Genomic DNA, 15575 nt, shown 5'->3' with positions numbered 1-15575 from the left:
CCAGTCTGGGGGCCTGATGAGCAGGCAAGTGGTACAGCACAGCCCAAGGACTGCTCGGAGGTGGAGGCAACTGCACCCCAGCTTCTGAAATCCAGGTCAGCTTTGGGGAGCAGAGGGAGAGGCTGGGAGAAGGAGCTGCCTGAGCGGAAGCTGGGAGGCTGGCTGGGTGCAGGCCCAGGAGGCCCGGGAATGAGGCTGGAGGAAGTTCAGACCATGATGGGGGGCGAGGGGGGTTTCAAATGCCAGGCTGTGGGGCTGAGGGCTGTGGGGAGCCACGGATGGGTTGAAAGCAGGAGAGTGACCTGATTGACTTGTGCCTTGTGAAGGTCAAGAATGACTCGGGAAGCTGTGGAAGCAGGATTCAGGGAACAGGGGGCAGAAGGACCACCAGGGGCGCCTCGATGGGCTTTGGGTCGAGGTGGTCGGGCAGGGTGGCTGGGTTTCAAGTCTTTGCCTCTGTTACCTCCCATGAGACCCAGCTGCCAGCTGCCCCTCTTCCCCCAGAATTTTCCCCTAGGCTTCCTGGGAGAACTTCAAGTCTGATGCCACTCCCGGCATCAGGCATCTGGCAGCCTGCCCACCTTCGGACCCTCTGCCAGGAGAAAGGGTCCCCTGGGCAGCAACGCTGGGCTGCTGGTACTAGAAGACAGGGTTCAGCCTCTGTTCCCAGGTTCCTAGCCAGACCCGGGCTGGTCCTGACTCCTCGTCCCTGAGCTGTGTGGCTTAAGGCAAAACCCTGCCCCTCTCTGAGCCTGTTTCCTTATCTATGAAGTGGGGTGAATGACATCCTGTCACTTTGTTGTCATGGGGATCTGACACGTGCCAGGCATTGGACCAAGCATACAGTAGGTGCTTACTAAGTGTGAGCTCTTGCCAACCAAAGTAGGCTGGCTTGTCCTGCCCCCACACTCCTGGAGACAGAGCCCAGAGTGAAGCAGGCTGGGCCCTGCTGCAATGGCTCCTTCATCACCACTCCTGTCCCTGCTGGGCGCTGGGGGAGGGCCACCGTTGGGGGTGGGGGGGCGTGGGGGACAGACAGCCGCTGGCACGATGCTCCCTGCTGTGTTGGGGCTGATCTGAGGGCATGGTCCCTGAGTCCTGGCATCTGGGAGAACCACGACCTGTGGCCAGGGCGGGGCTGATAAGGACCCCATCAAGCACCTGGGCCGGCCCCTCCCTCGGGGCAGCCTCCTTCCAGCTGCTCAGCTGCCTCTGGGAGAGGAAGGTAGGCCTCGGCAACCTCCTGCATGTCTGTCCCCTGGACGGACATCTTGCTGGCAGGTGCGGGGAGGGGGTGCGGGTAAGGGTCTAGGCCCTGCCCGTCCTAGTGTCAATCACCCCAGGCACACTGAGGCCTGGGGAGAGGCTGCTTCGACCCAATATCACCCAAGGGTCAGGTGCTGGCTCCAGCCTGGCCTTTGTCCCCGTGGTGGGGGGTGGTCTGGGGATGGGGGGGGTGGCTGTTTCTGGTTGGTCAGTGACTTCAGCAGGTCCTGCCCTCCTTTGGGCCCTAGTTCCTCAGGCCGAAGTGACAACTTGCTGGCCCCCACCACCTTCAACTCGTCTTTACACAGTGGGGTGGGTGGGAGGTCCCAGCAGGCCAAGAAGTTTCTCTTCTTTTCTCTCAAAGACAGGAAATCAAACACAGCCAGGCTGGGCAGAAAGGGGTGGGGAGTGAGCAGAGCCTGGGGGAGCCTGGGGGTGGTGAGGGCCCTGCGCCCAGGCCCCCACACCCTGGAGACCCCCTCCCTGTCCTCTAAGGGGGACAGCGGAGAGGAGATTGATGGGTGAGAATGGGAGTTGGGAGCCTCCAGCCCCTGGTTAAATATAGAACCAAGGCCCCTCCCACAGCCTTCCCTGCGGGCTGCAAGGCCTCGATAAGCCCCCGGTGGCCTGGGCCAGCCCCCTCCAGCCTGACCCCACCCCTGTCCAGTGCTGGGACATCCAGGGAAAGGGGTGGACATCCTCCATGGGGGCCATTGAGCTCCGCTTTGAGCAGAAGCAGTGAGCCTGATGGCTGAAAGGGGGTGAGCTGAGGGGTGAGGGGGGCAGTGAAGGGGCTGTGGAGGGGGTGGACACGCTAGGCCTCAGGACCCGAGGTTCAGGAAGCCCTGGACATGGTTGCTGGGCCCGCTCTGGGGACTGTGGGCTGCAGGCTGCAGCCCTCTCCAGCTCTGGTGGGAGGGTCTGGTCTGGCAGACCCAGCGCAGGTGGGTACTCAGGGGTGACCGTCATGGAAAATGGTGTCAGGGGAGGTTTCCTGATAGAGGTAGCTGTCCGTTGTCTGCAGAAGTAGCTGCATCCTGGCACAAAGATGGCTCGGGCCGCGGGAGCTGCCTGGCGACCGTTCCTTTTGACAGCTTTGGGATCACCTCTGGTGGGGGAGGAAGCTTCCCTGACCAGCGCCTGGGCCCCCACATGCCCCCCGGGATCTCAGGGGGTTTCGGTGTCTACTCCTGGTGACTGGGTGCCCCACCACCACCCTGCCCCGGCTTCCTGAGCTTCCCTTTCACCCCCAGCTCTGCTGCCGCCAAGATGCCGTTGCCGCAGACAGAGGCCTCTGGGCCAGAGCCGCACCGCCCCCAGGAGCCCGTGGAGCCGCACACCCCAGCCCAGGGCGCCCGGCGGCCGAGCAGTGAGGATGTGCCCGGTGCCCGGCACGAGAGGCCTGGCCTGGGCACCTTGCGGCGGGCCCTTTCGAGGGTGAGCCAGCGGGCCTCGGTTCGAGCCCCCCAGGGGGAAGCAGGGCTGCTCAGGCTCAGCGGCCGCTTCCTGTTGGGGTCTTTGAGGCGCACTCCAGACAACAGCCCTGCCGGGGACCAGACCGGGGAGACAACAGAGCCGGGGCTGGCCTGCAGCAGGAAGGGGTCCTCCAAGGCCAAGGAAGGTGTTGGCCGGCAGTTGTCCACAGGGGCGGGGCCTGAGGAAGCTGAAGGTGAGGGCTCCCCCCCTGCCCCCCCCAGCTTCACTGAGCAGGGAGGAAACCAAGGCCAAAGGGAGGGGGCAGCGGGGCCCAGGCTTCCTGATGGGTTACCCTCCCGAGTCACCCGAAACCCCTGCCCTGGCGCAACTGCACGGTAAAATTCTTCCAGCGTTTCAACAAGGGCAGCCGAGAAAAGTAAGACTCAGAGAGATTAAGTGACTTGCCTCAGGTCTCACAGCTGGGAAGTGGAAAAATGAGATTTGAACTCAGATCTGCAGGGCCCCAGAACTCCATGGGCTTCCACGGCCTGGCTCCTGGCCAAACCGGACTGGTGGACAAGGCACTGGCCCACTCAGATCACAGGATCACAGAGGGTGCCTGGGAGCTAAGACCACCTGGAGGCGAGATTAGGGGACCACCCAGGAGATGAGCCTGAAGAGGGACAGCAGGTGAAGGTGGAGGGCTCCCCAGGGGGAGGCTGGCCCAGAGCGGGGAACAGAGGGGAACAGAAAGGCTGAAGCTGGATACCGCGGGTAGGAGCCTGGGCATCCAAGGGCATGCCCAGTCTGAGCTCTGGCCCCACCGAACCTGAGTCAGGACCACGCTGGAGGCCACCAGGTCCAGCTCCACGCAGGGAGCAGCCGCCGATGTAAGGGCTGAAGGCAAGGAGAAGCAGGACCATCCCAGCCTGATCTGAACCAGGCTTGGGACCTGGGCTCTACCTCTTCAAAGGCAATTCTGAAGGACATAGGGCAGTCAGGTCCCTTGCTCCTGGAGCAGGCCTTCCGTAGCGCTCTGGGGCCAGGCAGCCCAGCCCGGGGTGTGTAGGGTTGGGGCCGACAGGCCTACCTGGAGCGCCCCCGTCACTGGCCCTCTTCTCGCCCGACCTTGCAAAAGGCATGTCCGTGGCCGACCTCATCTCCGAGCGGCAACTCCTGGCCGCTTTCGAGCAGCTGCGGCACCTGGAGACGGGGCTAGAGGCCGAGAAAGCCTCGTGCACCTTCCAGCAGGACCCCACGGGCTTCGCGCGGCGCGCCATGGACGTGTGCCTGCACTACGACGGGCTGGCCGCGGAGATCGGCGCCATCGTGCACGAGACGCTGGGGCCGGACGGCGTGGACGGGGCCGCGCTCGCGGAGCTGGCCCGCGTGGTGCGCGCGGAAGAGGAGGCCCACCCGGAGCCCCCCGCAGACGGCGACTTTCTGCGCACGCCGCGCCGCTGGCGCCAGCACTGGGAGGACGCGGTGCGGCGGAGCGCGGAGGAGCGCGTGCGGCAGGCGGGCGCCGGGGAGGCCCCGGGGGCGGCCGACGCTGCCCCCGACTTGGCGCGGCTCCTGGCCGAGCTCGGCGCTTTGGTTCGCCGCGACCTGCAGAAGGTGCAGCGGGAGGTGCACCCCGCTTACGCGGCCGCCGGCTTCCCGGCGTGGGAGGCCTACCTGCGTGCCTTCCACGGCGCGGTGGCCGGGCGCCTCCAGGAGCTCGCGCACGACGCCCGCGGCTGCGAGCAGCTCTACGTGCTGCTGGACTGGGCCGCCAACGTCTACAGCAGGTGAGGCCCGGGCCGGAGGCCGCGGGGTGGGGCGAGGGCAAGGAGCGGCTGGCACTGCCCGCCCGCGAGGCCTTCCGGAACCTGCTCTGAAGCGCACAGGGCCTCTCTCCTCCTTCTCCTCCCCGAGAGAGTGCTGGCTGTTAGGCACCCAAGATCCGAGATCCGGGAGCCCTTTGCCATTCTCTCCTCCCCGCCCCAGACCCTGGCGCTCCCCCTCACCGTTCCGAATCTGGAAAGCTCTACGGGTGGGGTTGCTTCCGAGGCGGTGAGCCCAGTGAGTCCCCCCTAGTCCGCGCCGGGCCTTTGAGTGAACTGGCCAAGGGCGCCCCCTCCAGGCTGGACACAACCACGGGCTCACCGCGCTCACCCCCACTCTTGCTTTGGATGGACACCTCGGTTCAGGGCTCTGCAGAACGTTATGGGGTGGGTCCCCCGTCCCCCTGAGCGCTCCCCAGCTCCCCAGGCAGACGGGCAGTTGGAGGGGGCGCCAAGGTGCTGGGCTCCTTAATATTCTGTGTGGCTGCAGACAGGCACTCGCTCCGGTGTGGGCTGGAACCTAGCTGGACCCTGAACTGCAAGGGCCTGGGGGCGTTTAGAGCTCAATCTTGGGTGAACCCCGAGCGACAGGGTGGAGGTCACTCCTGAAGCAAGCTGGTCGAGGTCCATCCGGACTCCCATCTTTATGCTTTCGGGGCACGCTCCGCCGACTGCTTAGCCAGGAAATCCTGAGGTGGGAAGCCGGGCGGAGGGGCGTTTGTCACGGTATCCTGGAGGGAGGGGTGGGGGGCCGGGCGTGTGAACGGAAGCTCAGATTCCGGGCCTCACAGCGATGGCGTTAGGCTTTGAGCCAAGGCAGAGGGCAGTGGGGGCAGCCGCGGCCGCATCAGAGTCCCACCCAGACCTTCAGGCCCCGCTCTGCCTTCCAGTCCTGATTTCCTGGGCTCCCAGGACCAGGCTGTGCCCTCGGAGCCGCTGCCCCCGCTCCTGGCACCGGACGTCTGGGCCAGACTGGAGGACGACTACACCAGCTTCCTGGAGGTGAGACCGGGGCGGGGCGGGGCCGGGCCGGAGGGGGCGGGGTCCAGGTAGAGGGTGGTCAATACCAGCGGGGTAGGGAGGGGCAGTGCCCAGGGTCCGAGCCTCTCTTCGCTCTGCGGCCTCGGGCGTGGGCCTTTGTCCCGGCAGGGGTGCCCTTGTCTCCAAGGACGCGCCCTAGGGCTTGGAGGTAGGGGGGGTCTCTCTCCTGGGAGGGTCTCACCGCGGGCCCTTCTCTGGCCCGCACAGACCAAGATCTCGAGCTGCTTCGATGGCATCCTGCAGCTGGAGCAGAGTCGCTGGGCGGCTGCGGAGGCCCCCGACGTGCTGCAGGGCCTCTACCACACGCCGCTGTCCTTCGACGTCAGCATGGTGCGCCCGGAGGGAAGGACGTGTGTCTGGGCCTCTGGCGGTGGAAACTCTCTTATAAGGCGCAGTCACAACCGCCTCTCCCCGTCGGACGGGAGCCTGAGGCCCCACGTGGGGCGCGGTCAGAGGTCCTCCGGTCTCATGGCCGGGCTGGGAGCGCGCGGCCACAGCTCTTAGCTTAGCGGGGGGGGGGGACCCCATGGGTGCGCGGAGCTGGGAGGGATGACCCTCTGGAAGTTGGGGCCCCTGGAAGTCGGAGCCGAGACTGGGAGGCAGAGCGGGGCAGTGTGGAGACGTCCCCACGCCACGAGGTGGGCGCTGGGGGCATCGGGACCGAGGGCTCAGACGCGCTCGCTCGCAGCTCGTGGCGGAGCACGTGAAGGCGGCCGGCGCCATCTCCGCAGAGCTGGAGGCCACCACGCTGGGGATCTGCGCGCGGGCGCTGGGGCTCTTCCTGCACAGGTGCGGGCGAATCCTGGGCCGGGATGTGGTGGGCGGGGTGGCCAGGGTGTGGACGCTGGTTGTCCCTGGGGAGGACCCACCCATCCCGTTTCCTCGGAATCCGAGATTCCGGACAACTGGGAGGGAGAAGCCTGGAGGGCGGACTCGGGGTCTTAGCAGCCAGGGAGAGTCTCCAAGGCCCCTGCGTACCCCGCCCCCCAGGTTCGAAAAGGCTTTTCTGGAGTCGGGGGCGGTGACCGAGCCTAACCTGTGCGCCAGCATCAATGCCTGCGAGGAGCTCAGGTGGGTTTGTCCCGCGGTGCCCAGCGCGACCGGCAGGGGGCGCGCGAGCCCTGGGAACCGCGACGCAGACGCCGCCCCTGCGGCCCCAAGGCAGTCGTCCCCGGAGGCCTCCTGGAGGGGAACCCTCTGCGTGCTCGTCCCCGCCCCTGTCCCCACCCTGGGGTTCTCCCGTGGCCCCGCAGAGCTGAGGCCCTGGCAGGGACGCCGGGAGCTTCAGGGCTGAGCAGAGGCCAAGGTTCCAGCCACTCTTGCCCAGCTCATCCCTGCCACCCAGGGCTCCACTCTCTCCTCCCTTCATCCCGCTCAGCCTTCTTACTTTTTAGGGATCCTCTCTTTTCCTGGAAGCCCTCCCTGACACTCCCCCTCCCTCCGCCCCCAACCCCCAGGGCCTTGCTGGTGCCAGGGCCTGGGTTCCTCTGCCTCCAGGGGCAGTGGCCCTCCCCTGTGGGCTGCCAGTGCCTTCAGCCCCAGGCCAAGCCGTAGTGTCCCCCAATTGAAGATGCATCACCTACTGCTGATGGTGTGATGTCCCTACGTACAGATGGGAATGCACTGTGGAGGCTCAGAGAGGCATCACCACTGGTCCATGGTCACGCAGGCAGTACATTTTGGATCAGGGACTTGACCCAGGGCTCTGGGAACCCAAAGCACGACCGTGATAAGGCACTGGCTCTCTAATACTCTTTTGCCCTAGACTGTGCCAGGCTGGTCCTGGGCACAGGAGACTCTGGGTAGGGCATCTCTGGTCAAACCCCTGGTAGAAATTTATCCTGCCTTTCTGTGTCTCTGCCTTTCTGGAGAAGGAAATGGCAACCCACTCCAGTACTCTTGCCTGGAAAATCCCATGGATGGAGGAGCCTGGAGAGCTACAGTCCATGGGGTCACAAAGAGTTGGACACGACTGAAAGACTTCACTTTCTGTGTCCCTGGGCTGTGAACTGGGAGAGCCTAGCCCTTTCTCCTCAATGGTGAAATAGGGGCATCGTGATATTTGGAGAGGCAGTTATGAGGCTCAAAGGGCCTCCCTGGAAGCTCAGAGGATAAAGAATCCACCTGCAATGCAGGAGACCTAAGTTCGATCCCTGGGTTGGAAAGAGCCCCTGGAGTAGGAAATGGCAACCCACTGCAGTATTCTGGCCTGGAGTATCCCATGGACAGAGAAGCCTGGTGGGCTACAGTCCATGGGGTCTCACAGAGTCGGACACGACTGGGTGACTATCACGAGCCTCTAGGAGGACCCCCGTGCCAGGAGGGGCTGTGCTGCACTGTGCTGTCACCAGGAGGGATGGAGGTCTGCCTCAGCCCTGCCACAGGGTGGCCCTGCCACGCGGTGGGACCTCGAAAACTCCCCTGGCCCACCCTTCTGTGTTCAGCTCCCGGGCACAGTGCTGCCCCCTCACGTGACCACTCCCAGGGCTTCTCCACTGTGCCACCCCAGGGGGCTGCCCTTCACACTATAGTCTGAGTGAGCAGAGCTGGGGTGGCACCCAGCCTTCAATGCTGTATGCCAGGCTGTGACCCCCTTGCCCACTTTGCCCCCTCCTGGCCCCTCGCCCTCCCCAGGACTCACCTTCTGGCCAAGTTCCCAGAAAGCTTTGGAGAGCTGGAGAAGCCCCTGGGGGCTGCCGCCCGCGCCTTTCAGAAGCGGCTGCTCCAGGGCTTGCAGGGCGATGTGCAGGTGAGGGGGCGGGCACTTCTCTCCCCACTGTCCTTGCCCAGCAGGTGCGCCCTGTGTCCTGGAGCTGGGGGCCCAAGTCACAGCACTCATTCACCGTAGGAGCATGTTGGGGTGGTGTTTCGGGGGGCAGGCAGGGAACCCAGACACGTTCCCAGCTGAGCAAGAACAGTTGGGAAACAATTACCTTCTTCCTTCACTCTCCTTGGGCTTTTCTGGTGGCTCAGATGGTAAAGAATCCACCTATAATTACAGGACACCCAGGTTCGATCCCTGGGTGAGGAAGATCCCCTGGAGAAGGGAATGGCAACCCACTCTAGTATACTTGCCTGGAGAATCCCATGGACGGAGGTACAGTCCATGGGGTCACAAAGAGTCGGACACAACTAAGCGACTAACACTTTCAGTCTCCTTGTCTCAGAGACGCCCCCAGGACTCCCGAGGCAAGGCCTGGGTAGAGGCTCAAACTCCAGCCCTGCCCACGGGGCCTCCCGGCCTGGAGGAAGCAGTCTCAGGGAAAGGTCTAGAGCCACGAGAGGGGCTGTCCCCAAGATACCTTGGAGAAGGGGGTCAGCTCCCCAGACTTGCTTCCTGATGCCAGCTCCTCCTTTGGCCTGAGGCCTCTATCCGTAGCCACGCCCTGGGCGCCCAGGGGAGGGGCTAGTGGATGCTGGGGGTCAGCTCTCGGAAGACTGCCCACCGCTTTGCCCCCAGCCGCTCTTCAGGGTCCTGTGCACCAAGGCCTGGCTGACCCAGGACCTGCTGCAGCCCCTCATGGACAAGGTGGTGGCCTTCTCGGGCCTCCTTGAGCACATGGCCCCACCCCTGGCCCAGGTATCCGGGCGCGGGGGTGGGCGATGGTGGGGGCGTGCCCAGGGCTCCTACCGGTGACCTTGACCCCCACCCCCAGGAGACTCTGCAGGAGGTGCACCGCTACGTTGTCCGCGAGTACCTGACGCAGGCGCTGAGACCCCGCGAGCGGTTGCGGGGTGTGGACCGCCTGAGCGGCTCCCAGAAGATGGGCCTCGAGGCGCAGGCCATCGCCAACACCTTCCAGGGCTTGGTAGGAACACCGCCTGTCTGCCCCGGGGCGCTGGCTTTCTTGGGGGTTCTCCATCCTGCGGACCCTCCAAGAGTGCTCCCCTCATTCTGATTTCAGCTCGCCCCCTGTAAGAGACCCCCTGGTGGGCGGGCTTTGGCGAGCCATTCGCCGCACTCTCCGCGTGCCGGGGCGGGGCCAGGTGGGGAGGACACGTTGTATGTATTTGCGTTGATTTGCATGCTCTTTGTGGAGGGTGTAGGGGAGGGATGAGGGTCGCAGCCCTGTCTGATGGGCGGGGACTGTGTCCGACCTCTCCTCCACCCCACCCCCAGCAGAGCGAGCTCAGGCACGTCCTCCCCACACAGACACCCCTCATCTGGGCCGCTGGTCCCCGACTCCCCGTCTGATGCCAGGCAGGCCTTCCCCGCGGGGCCTGGGCTCACCCCCCTGAGCAGACACGGAAAGCTTCCTCTGCGCCGTGTCTGGGGAGGAAAGAGGAGGCCTGAGCCGGGGCCGCGTCCCCTTCCGCGGGGCGGGAGGCGGTCCCGGTGGGGTCGCGGTGGCGGCTGCAGGAGGGCTAAACGGGGCACTGACCGAGGGGCTGCAGGCGGGGGCGGGAAGGGGGCGGGGATGGCCCACAGCGACCGCGTCTCCGCAGGGCTCCGAGGCCACGTGGCTGGGCCAAGCTATTCCGTGCGTGGCTGACATCCTGGGCGAGACTTACAAAGACGACATCGGGCGGCACCTGGAGACGCTCATCAGAAGCTACCCCGACATCAGGTTCGTACCCCGGAGCTGGTTCTGGGGACGGGAGATGGGGAGGGTCCTCCGGGCGGGGCTCGGACTAGCGCCGGCCTCCGTTCGCAGGTGCCAGCGGCGCGACCTGCGGGTCCCGGACCCTCAGGCTGTGAGGGTCCTGGCGGGATCGCCGCTGCCTTTCCCCAGTGTTCTGTTCTCGCCGTCCTCATTCAGTCTTGTGGTCCCTGGAGTCTGAAGGGAGCCGGAGCCCTTCCTCCAGCGAGTCTTAGGGGAAGGCACAGGCTCCCAGCTCCGGGAGAAAGGCCTTTCTGGAAGCCCGGAGACCTGCCAGGAGGAAGAAGGCTTTGATCCTAGGGTGTGTGTTTGGGGGTTGCTGAGTCATCACGCACGTGGAAATCCCAGCTGAATTTCTCCATGGCCTTGGAGATTCCAGGATGGAGAGGCTACAGAAAACCCCGGGCCTAGCCCCTTCCCGGCCCCCTGCCCCTGCCCCGCCCCACCGGAGAATCCTCTGATCCTAGCTCGCGGCGTCTGTTTGGCCTTGACTCAGAGTAACTGCGCATAGGCGGAAGGTTCCCCTTCTGGCCCCTGGGGGTTTTCCTGCGCAGGCTGGCTGGCCCTCCCTTGCTGCGGGAGACAGTGCTTCCAGCTCCTTGGGGTGCTCGGGGAGGGAGGGGCGGCACACTGCGCTAAGCCTCCCACCCCCAGGTGCCTCTGCTTGCCGCTGGGCCGGGGCGCCCCAGCACGGTTCTCAGGGGAAGAGGCTCTGACTCCCCTGCCTGCCCCCCGCTCCCCGCATTGCGGCCTCGCGGCTCCGTGCTGCCCCCCGCAGTCCACGAGGTTTCCCGAACCTCTGCCTGGGCCTCAGAGGCTGTTCCCATCAGGCTTGCCTCTTCCCATCTCTGCCGGGCTTCGCACCTTTCAAGACCCAGGCAACCCCCCCCAGGAATGCTGGGTGCCCTAACGCTTCCAGTCCGAGCCCCGGGGTCCCCCTCGCCCTCGGGGTGTCACTGGAGCTGTCGAGTCTGCAGCGGGGCCCGCGTGTCTCTGCAGGCGAGACCACGTGCTGGCCATCCTGGCGCTGCGCCGACTGGGCCGCCGTCGGAACCAGCACTTCCTGCGCCACGCCCAGGACTTGCTGACGGCTGCGGCCAAGGCCGGTGGCTCCCGGGCCTCCGCGGGCCGCGTGCTCTTCGAGGAAATCGAGTTATCCACCTCCGTGGACGTGCTGATCACCTGCATCTAGTGCCGCTGGCCTGAGAGGGGGCCGACCCTGGTGGACGGAGGGGCGGCCACCTTCCCTTGGACACCGAACCCCAAGCTGGGGGCCCTGGGAGGCAGCCTCAGCTCTGCCCCAGGCCTGAATCCCCTGGTCGTGGACCGTCCATCCTCCTCCTTCTGATGGCCAGGAGGAGGAGCCCTGAGAGGCATTACAGGCATTTGGAGGAAGGTTTGGCGCAGAAGTTCCCTTCGGTACTGCCCACCAGGAAGACCTCCCTGCCTGACTGTCCTGCACCACCCCAATGTGAAAATGAAGACCAGAGTATTTATTTTTAAACTAAACATGAATTAAAATGGTATCTCTCTAAGGAGGGGCGGGGCCAAGTTGAGTTCAGACAGAAAGTCGGTGTCTCCACGCACCCAGGGGCTGGCCAGAGGTTCCGTGGTGACTCCCTTTTCCCGCCCACTGCACCAACAGGGACACTGAGGCAGGGCTGAACCGGGAAGGCCCCCCGCTGTGGTTACAGAGCAAAACAAACTGACCCTGGTGCCCCGAGGCCCCCAGCCTTACGTGCCAAGTGAGCCTCGCCCCGCAGGGTGGGCACTGCTCTGTCCTGTTCTAAGCAAGCCTGCACCCTGGCAGATAAGGAAAGGCCAAAGCTTGATCTACAGCTTGAGGTATTTGGGTTAGATGTGAGAGGGACTTCCCAGCAGTGAAAGCTGTGTGCTGCCGCAGGGGAAGCGTCAGCCTGGAGTGAGTGTGTGGAGGGGTGAACCCTGCAGGTCCTGGCTCTGGACGTGAGGCTGCAAGGAGCTTACTCCTGCATGACCCCTGCAGACCTCCCTCTTTATCTTTCTCTCACGAACATGTGGCACTGAAATTTGGCTCCAGCCCGCAAGCAAGGCTGCTAGGAAACCCCATTTGCATTGGCAACCTGGGGCTTTCCAGGAAATCGGAGCGCTGAGATGGGAGATTGACAGGGAGGCGCTGAGGGAGGCCGCTCCAGGTGCCTCTGCCCCACCCTCCCCCCTGTTGGGATCCTGGGGGAGGTCAAGAGCAAGTGCCAGGCACAGCCTGGCTGGGAGTGGGACAGGAAGGAGGAAGAGGAGAGGTTGGAGTTCCAGGCCCCAAGAACAGGGGTGGGGTGGGGTGGGGCGGGGCATGTGAGTGCTGACGCTGGCAGGCAGCCCTAGTGTCAGTGGGGAAACTGAGGCCAGCACAGGATGGAGGTCTGAGCTGCTTCACACCAGGCCCCAGCACGGGTGGCCTAAGGTCCTACAGCCGGCAGGGGGAGGGGGCGGACGGGTATCCAAGGGACGCCTCTTTCCCTCAGGAGCGGCAGGGGACTGACAGGCCAGCCTGACCCCACGAGTCAGCCCGGTGCCCGGCAGAGGTCGGGTAGGGGCCGTGCTACAGGAAGCCTTGCCCTGGTTTGGTCCTGGCCAGCTTCTCCACAGGGAGCCCCTGCCACCCCCCACACCTTTGCGTCCCAGGCCCCTCAAAGAGACCACCTCCCGCAGCCCTGACCCCGGCCCTGCCCGACGGGCCTGGCTCTGCCCGAGCCCCTGGGCTGCAGGCAGAGGGTCCCGGGCAGGGTTTCTGACAGGCGTGGGCCTTGTTCTACCACCTGCTTTCCAGTCAGGAGACTGTAGGCAAGTTTCTTCACCTCTCTGCACCTGTTTTTTCCAGCTGCGAAAAGGGGGTGCTATCTGTGCCTCCCCAGCCAGGAGGCGTGAAGCAAGGGCCTGCCATAAAGCCAGGCTTGGGGGCCCTGTAGCCCCATGTTCCCATGGGCCTGGCATGAAAAAGCAGAAAAGACCCTGGGTGCGGGGATGGGGGGCTCCATCAGTGAATCCTGAGGCGTGTGGGGCCCACCAGTGGGGAACACCCCCAGGGGGAGGCGGGGAGAGGCAGGGGCTAAGCAGCCTCTGAGTGGCAGTGGGAAGGATGTAGGCGGAGACCCAGGCACACAGCCAGAGGCAAGGTTTTCCTGGCAGGACCCTCCATGCCCAGGTGGCTCTGTGTGCCACCGGCTATGTTCCTGTGAGCTCAGCAGAGCGTGAGGGGCTGGGGTCAGCTTCCCAAGGCCGAGTTGGGGTGAATAGGAGGCCGGACGGCAGCTCCTATGAGGGGTGCAGCCAGGGAGGCCGGGGACTGCAATGAGGGCTGAGGCCAGGGCACCCCGGCTGGCTCAGGCCCAGGGCCCTGGCCACTGGCCATCCTGCCCCGGGCTGGGGGGTCTGTACTCAGGACCCTGCCCACCACCAGGTCCCAGGAGGCCTCACAAAGAGCTGAGTGTTTCCCTGGCCATCCTATTGTCCTGGCCAAGCACTGGGGGGAGAGGGCTGGCTCTCTGAGCTGCTTCCGGACTTGAGGACCAGGTTGTCTGCCTGATAAGGAAGCGTGTGTGCGTGTGCATGTGTGTGTGTGTGTGTTCACGTGTGTGTGTGTGTTCCTGGAATGTGCCAGCCCCTGTCAGCGCCCGGGGATGGTGGGGGAGGGGGCTTGCCCAGTGCCTGTTCCTCTGTGCAGCAGGACATCCTGCGTGTCCCCAGAGCTCGGGTCCCAGGCCCCACCTCTGCCTGGCCACCCCCTTCCCCCTGCGTGGCCCCCTGCTCTTCCCCCTTGGGCTCAGATTGGCTTTGCCATTGCCCACATTTCCTGGGGCTCCTTTGTGGATGGAGGGTCGTCTCTGGCCCTGAGCCTGTGGCTCCTTGATGAGGCTGGGGGTGAGAGAGTGCGGGGGCTAGCCTGCCCAAGGCAGGAAGCTCAGCTTCAAGGACAGGAAACCCAACCGGCTGACCCAAGACAGCCTGGGCGACAGGAGGGACCTGGGTGTCCCCCCTCACCCCACCTGGGCATGTTCCCTCTGTGGCCCTTCGCCCAGCCTGGGGCCAACCCCGCTCAAGGGTGTTCAGGTTTCAGCTGCTGTCTCCCGCAGCAGGTGACCCGGCCCGGTCCTCTCTGAGGCTGGGTCCCCTCCTCTGTGACACAGGAGATGCTGGGAGGCTGTGCCCGGCAGGAGCGGAGCTCCGGGGTAGGTGGGATCGGCCAGAGACCCTGCAGCTGGGGCGCCAGGAGGGGTAGCAAGCCTGCCACCTCCATGCCCACACAGCCTCTCCCCCCTCCTACCTGCTCTGCTGACCCTGGCCCCTTCCTTCCTGGGCTTCATGGGGCCCCTGGATCGTGGGTGGCCCCCTCGGTGGCCAGGATGCAGTCCTCACAGAGCCCCTATCGCTGCCCCAGGGGGAGCGGGGGCTGCAGGGTCCCCAGGGCCACTCTCTGTCCCCTCTCTCACCTCCTCCTTTTCTACCCCAGAGTCCTTTAGGGACCTCCAGCAGGTCAGAGGGTGCCCCTCCAACCAAGGTCAGTGTCTGCCCACTGTCCATTGGCCCAGGGTGAGGAGCTGGGACAGGGCCGCCCTGGGCTAAATGGTGCTTCTCCCAGTGTGGAGCGCTCTCCCAGGGCAGCCGGCCTGTGCCCCTGTCCTGGGCAGGGCGATCAAAATTAATGTAGATTAGTTGATTGCAGATCAATTGTAAATCAACTGTATTTAAATTTTTTAAAAAAGGATTAGGTGTGGATTCAGACACCTCTGGGCTGGAAGCCCAGCTCTGCACCTTGCTAGCTGTGTGACGTTGGGCAGGTTACTCCACCTCTCTGGGCCCCAGCTCCTGGTGACATCAGGAGCATTACGGGAGAAAGTGCAAATGTGCAGAATGAGGGCTGGCCTGCCTGTCTGCACTCCCTCAGGATGGCAATTATTGCTATTTACAGGCACCCTCTCCTTGAAGCCCTATCTGGCAGCCCCCTAAGTGAGTGTCTGCTCTGTTTCTAGAAAGGACTGAGGCCAAAGGGGTGAAGCAATGTGTCTAAAGCCCCAGATGGGGGACTTCCTGGCGGTCCAGTGGTTAGGACTCTGCGCTTTCACTGCCAGGGGGTCAGGTTCCATCCCTCCTCAGGGGAACTGAGTCCCCACAAGCTGCTTGGTTCAGCCAAAAACAGAAACCACAGATGGAGGTGGTGGGATGCCCCAGGGCCCAAGTGGTCTCCGTGCCTGAGCCCCCACCATCGTGCCTTCCTTCTCCAAAGTGCAATGGGCAGAGCTCCCCGGATGAGGAGGTGTTCCAGCACCCGGACTGGAGGAAGGGGAAGGCCCGGTGGTGATTTGGGGCAGGTTCCCTCTGCCCTCGGCCTTGGCCGGCCCTGCGCAGCACTGGGATTCCCACAACTCCTGCCACATGACCTGCTCTGTCC

At 64.6% G+C, this 15575-nt stretch overlaps 1 protein-coding gene across 2 annotated transcripts; it reads left to right on the top strand.

Moving 5' to 3' along the window:
- The first annotated feature begins 1927 nt into the window (after positions 1-1927).
- On the top strand, positions 1928-11739 carry EXOC3L4 (exocyst complex component 3 like 4). 2 transcript variants are annotated; one of them, XM_055418597.2, is made up of 12 exons: positions 1928-2027; positions 2520-2935; positions 3821-4472; positions 5399-5510; positions 5757-5879; positions 6238-6338; positions 6540-6620; positions 8184-8298; positions 9010-9129; positions 9206-9358; positions 9996-10117; positions 11150-11739. In XM_055418597.2, the coding sequence occupies exons 1-12, from the start codon at positions 2014-2016 to the stop codon at positions 11340-11342; spliced, it is 2202 nt and encodes a 733-aa protein (XP_055274572.2). In that variant the 5' UTR covers positions 1928-2013; the 3' UTR covers positions 11343-11739. The 2 variants fall into 2 exon arrangements, with proteins under 2 accessions (XP_055274572.2, XP_088685961.1); XM_088829835.1 differs by lacking the exon at positions 11150-11739 and adding an exon at positions 10205-10342.
- The last annotated feature ends 3836 nt before the right edge of the window (positions 11740-15575 follow it).

This window comes from Moschus berezovskii, chromosome 21 (genome assembly GCF_049115385.1).
Source record: "Moschus berezovskii isolate FMDL1 chromosome 21, NW_MosBer_1.0, whole genome shotgun sequence".
NCBI lineage: Eukaryota > Metazoa > Chordata > Mammalia > Artiodactyla > Moschidae > Moschus > Moschus berezovskii.
The sequence above is the reverse complement of the archived record's forward strand: the minus strand, read 5'-3'. Positions and strand labels throughout refer to the sequence as shown.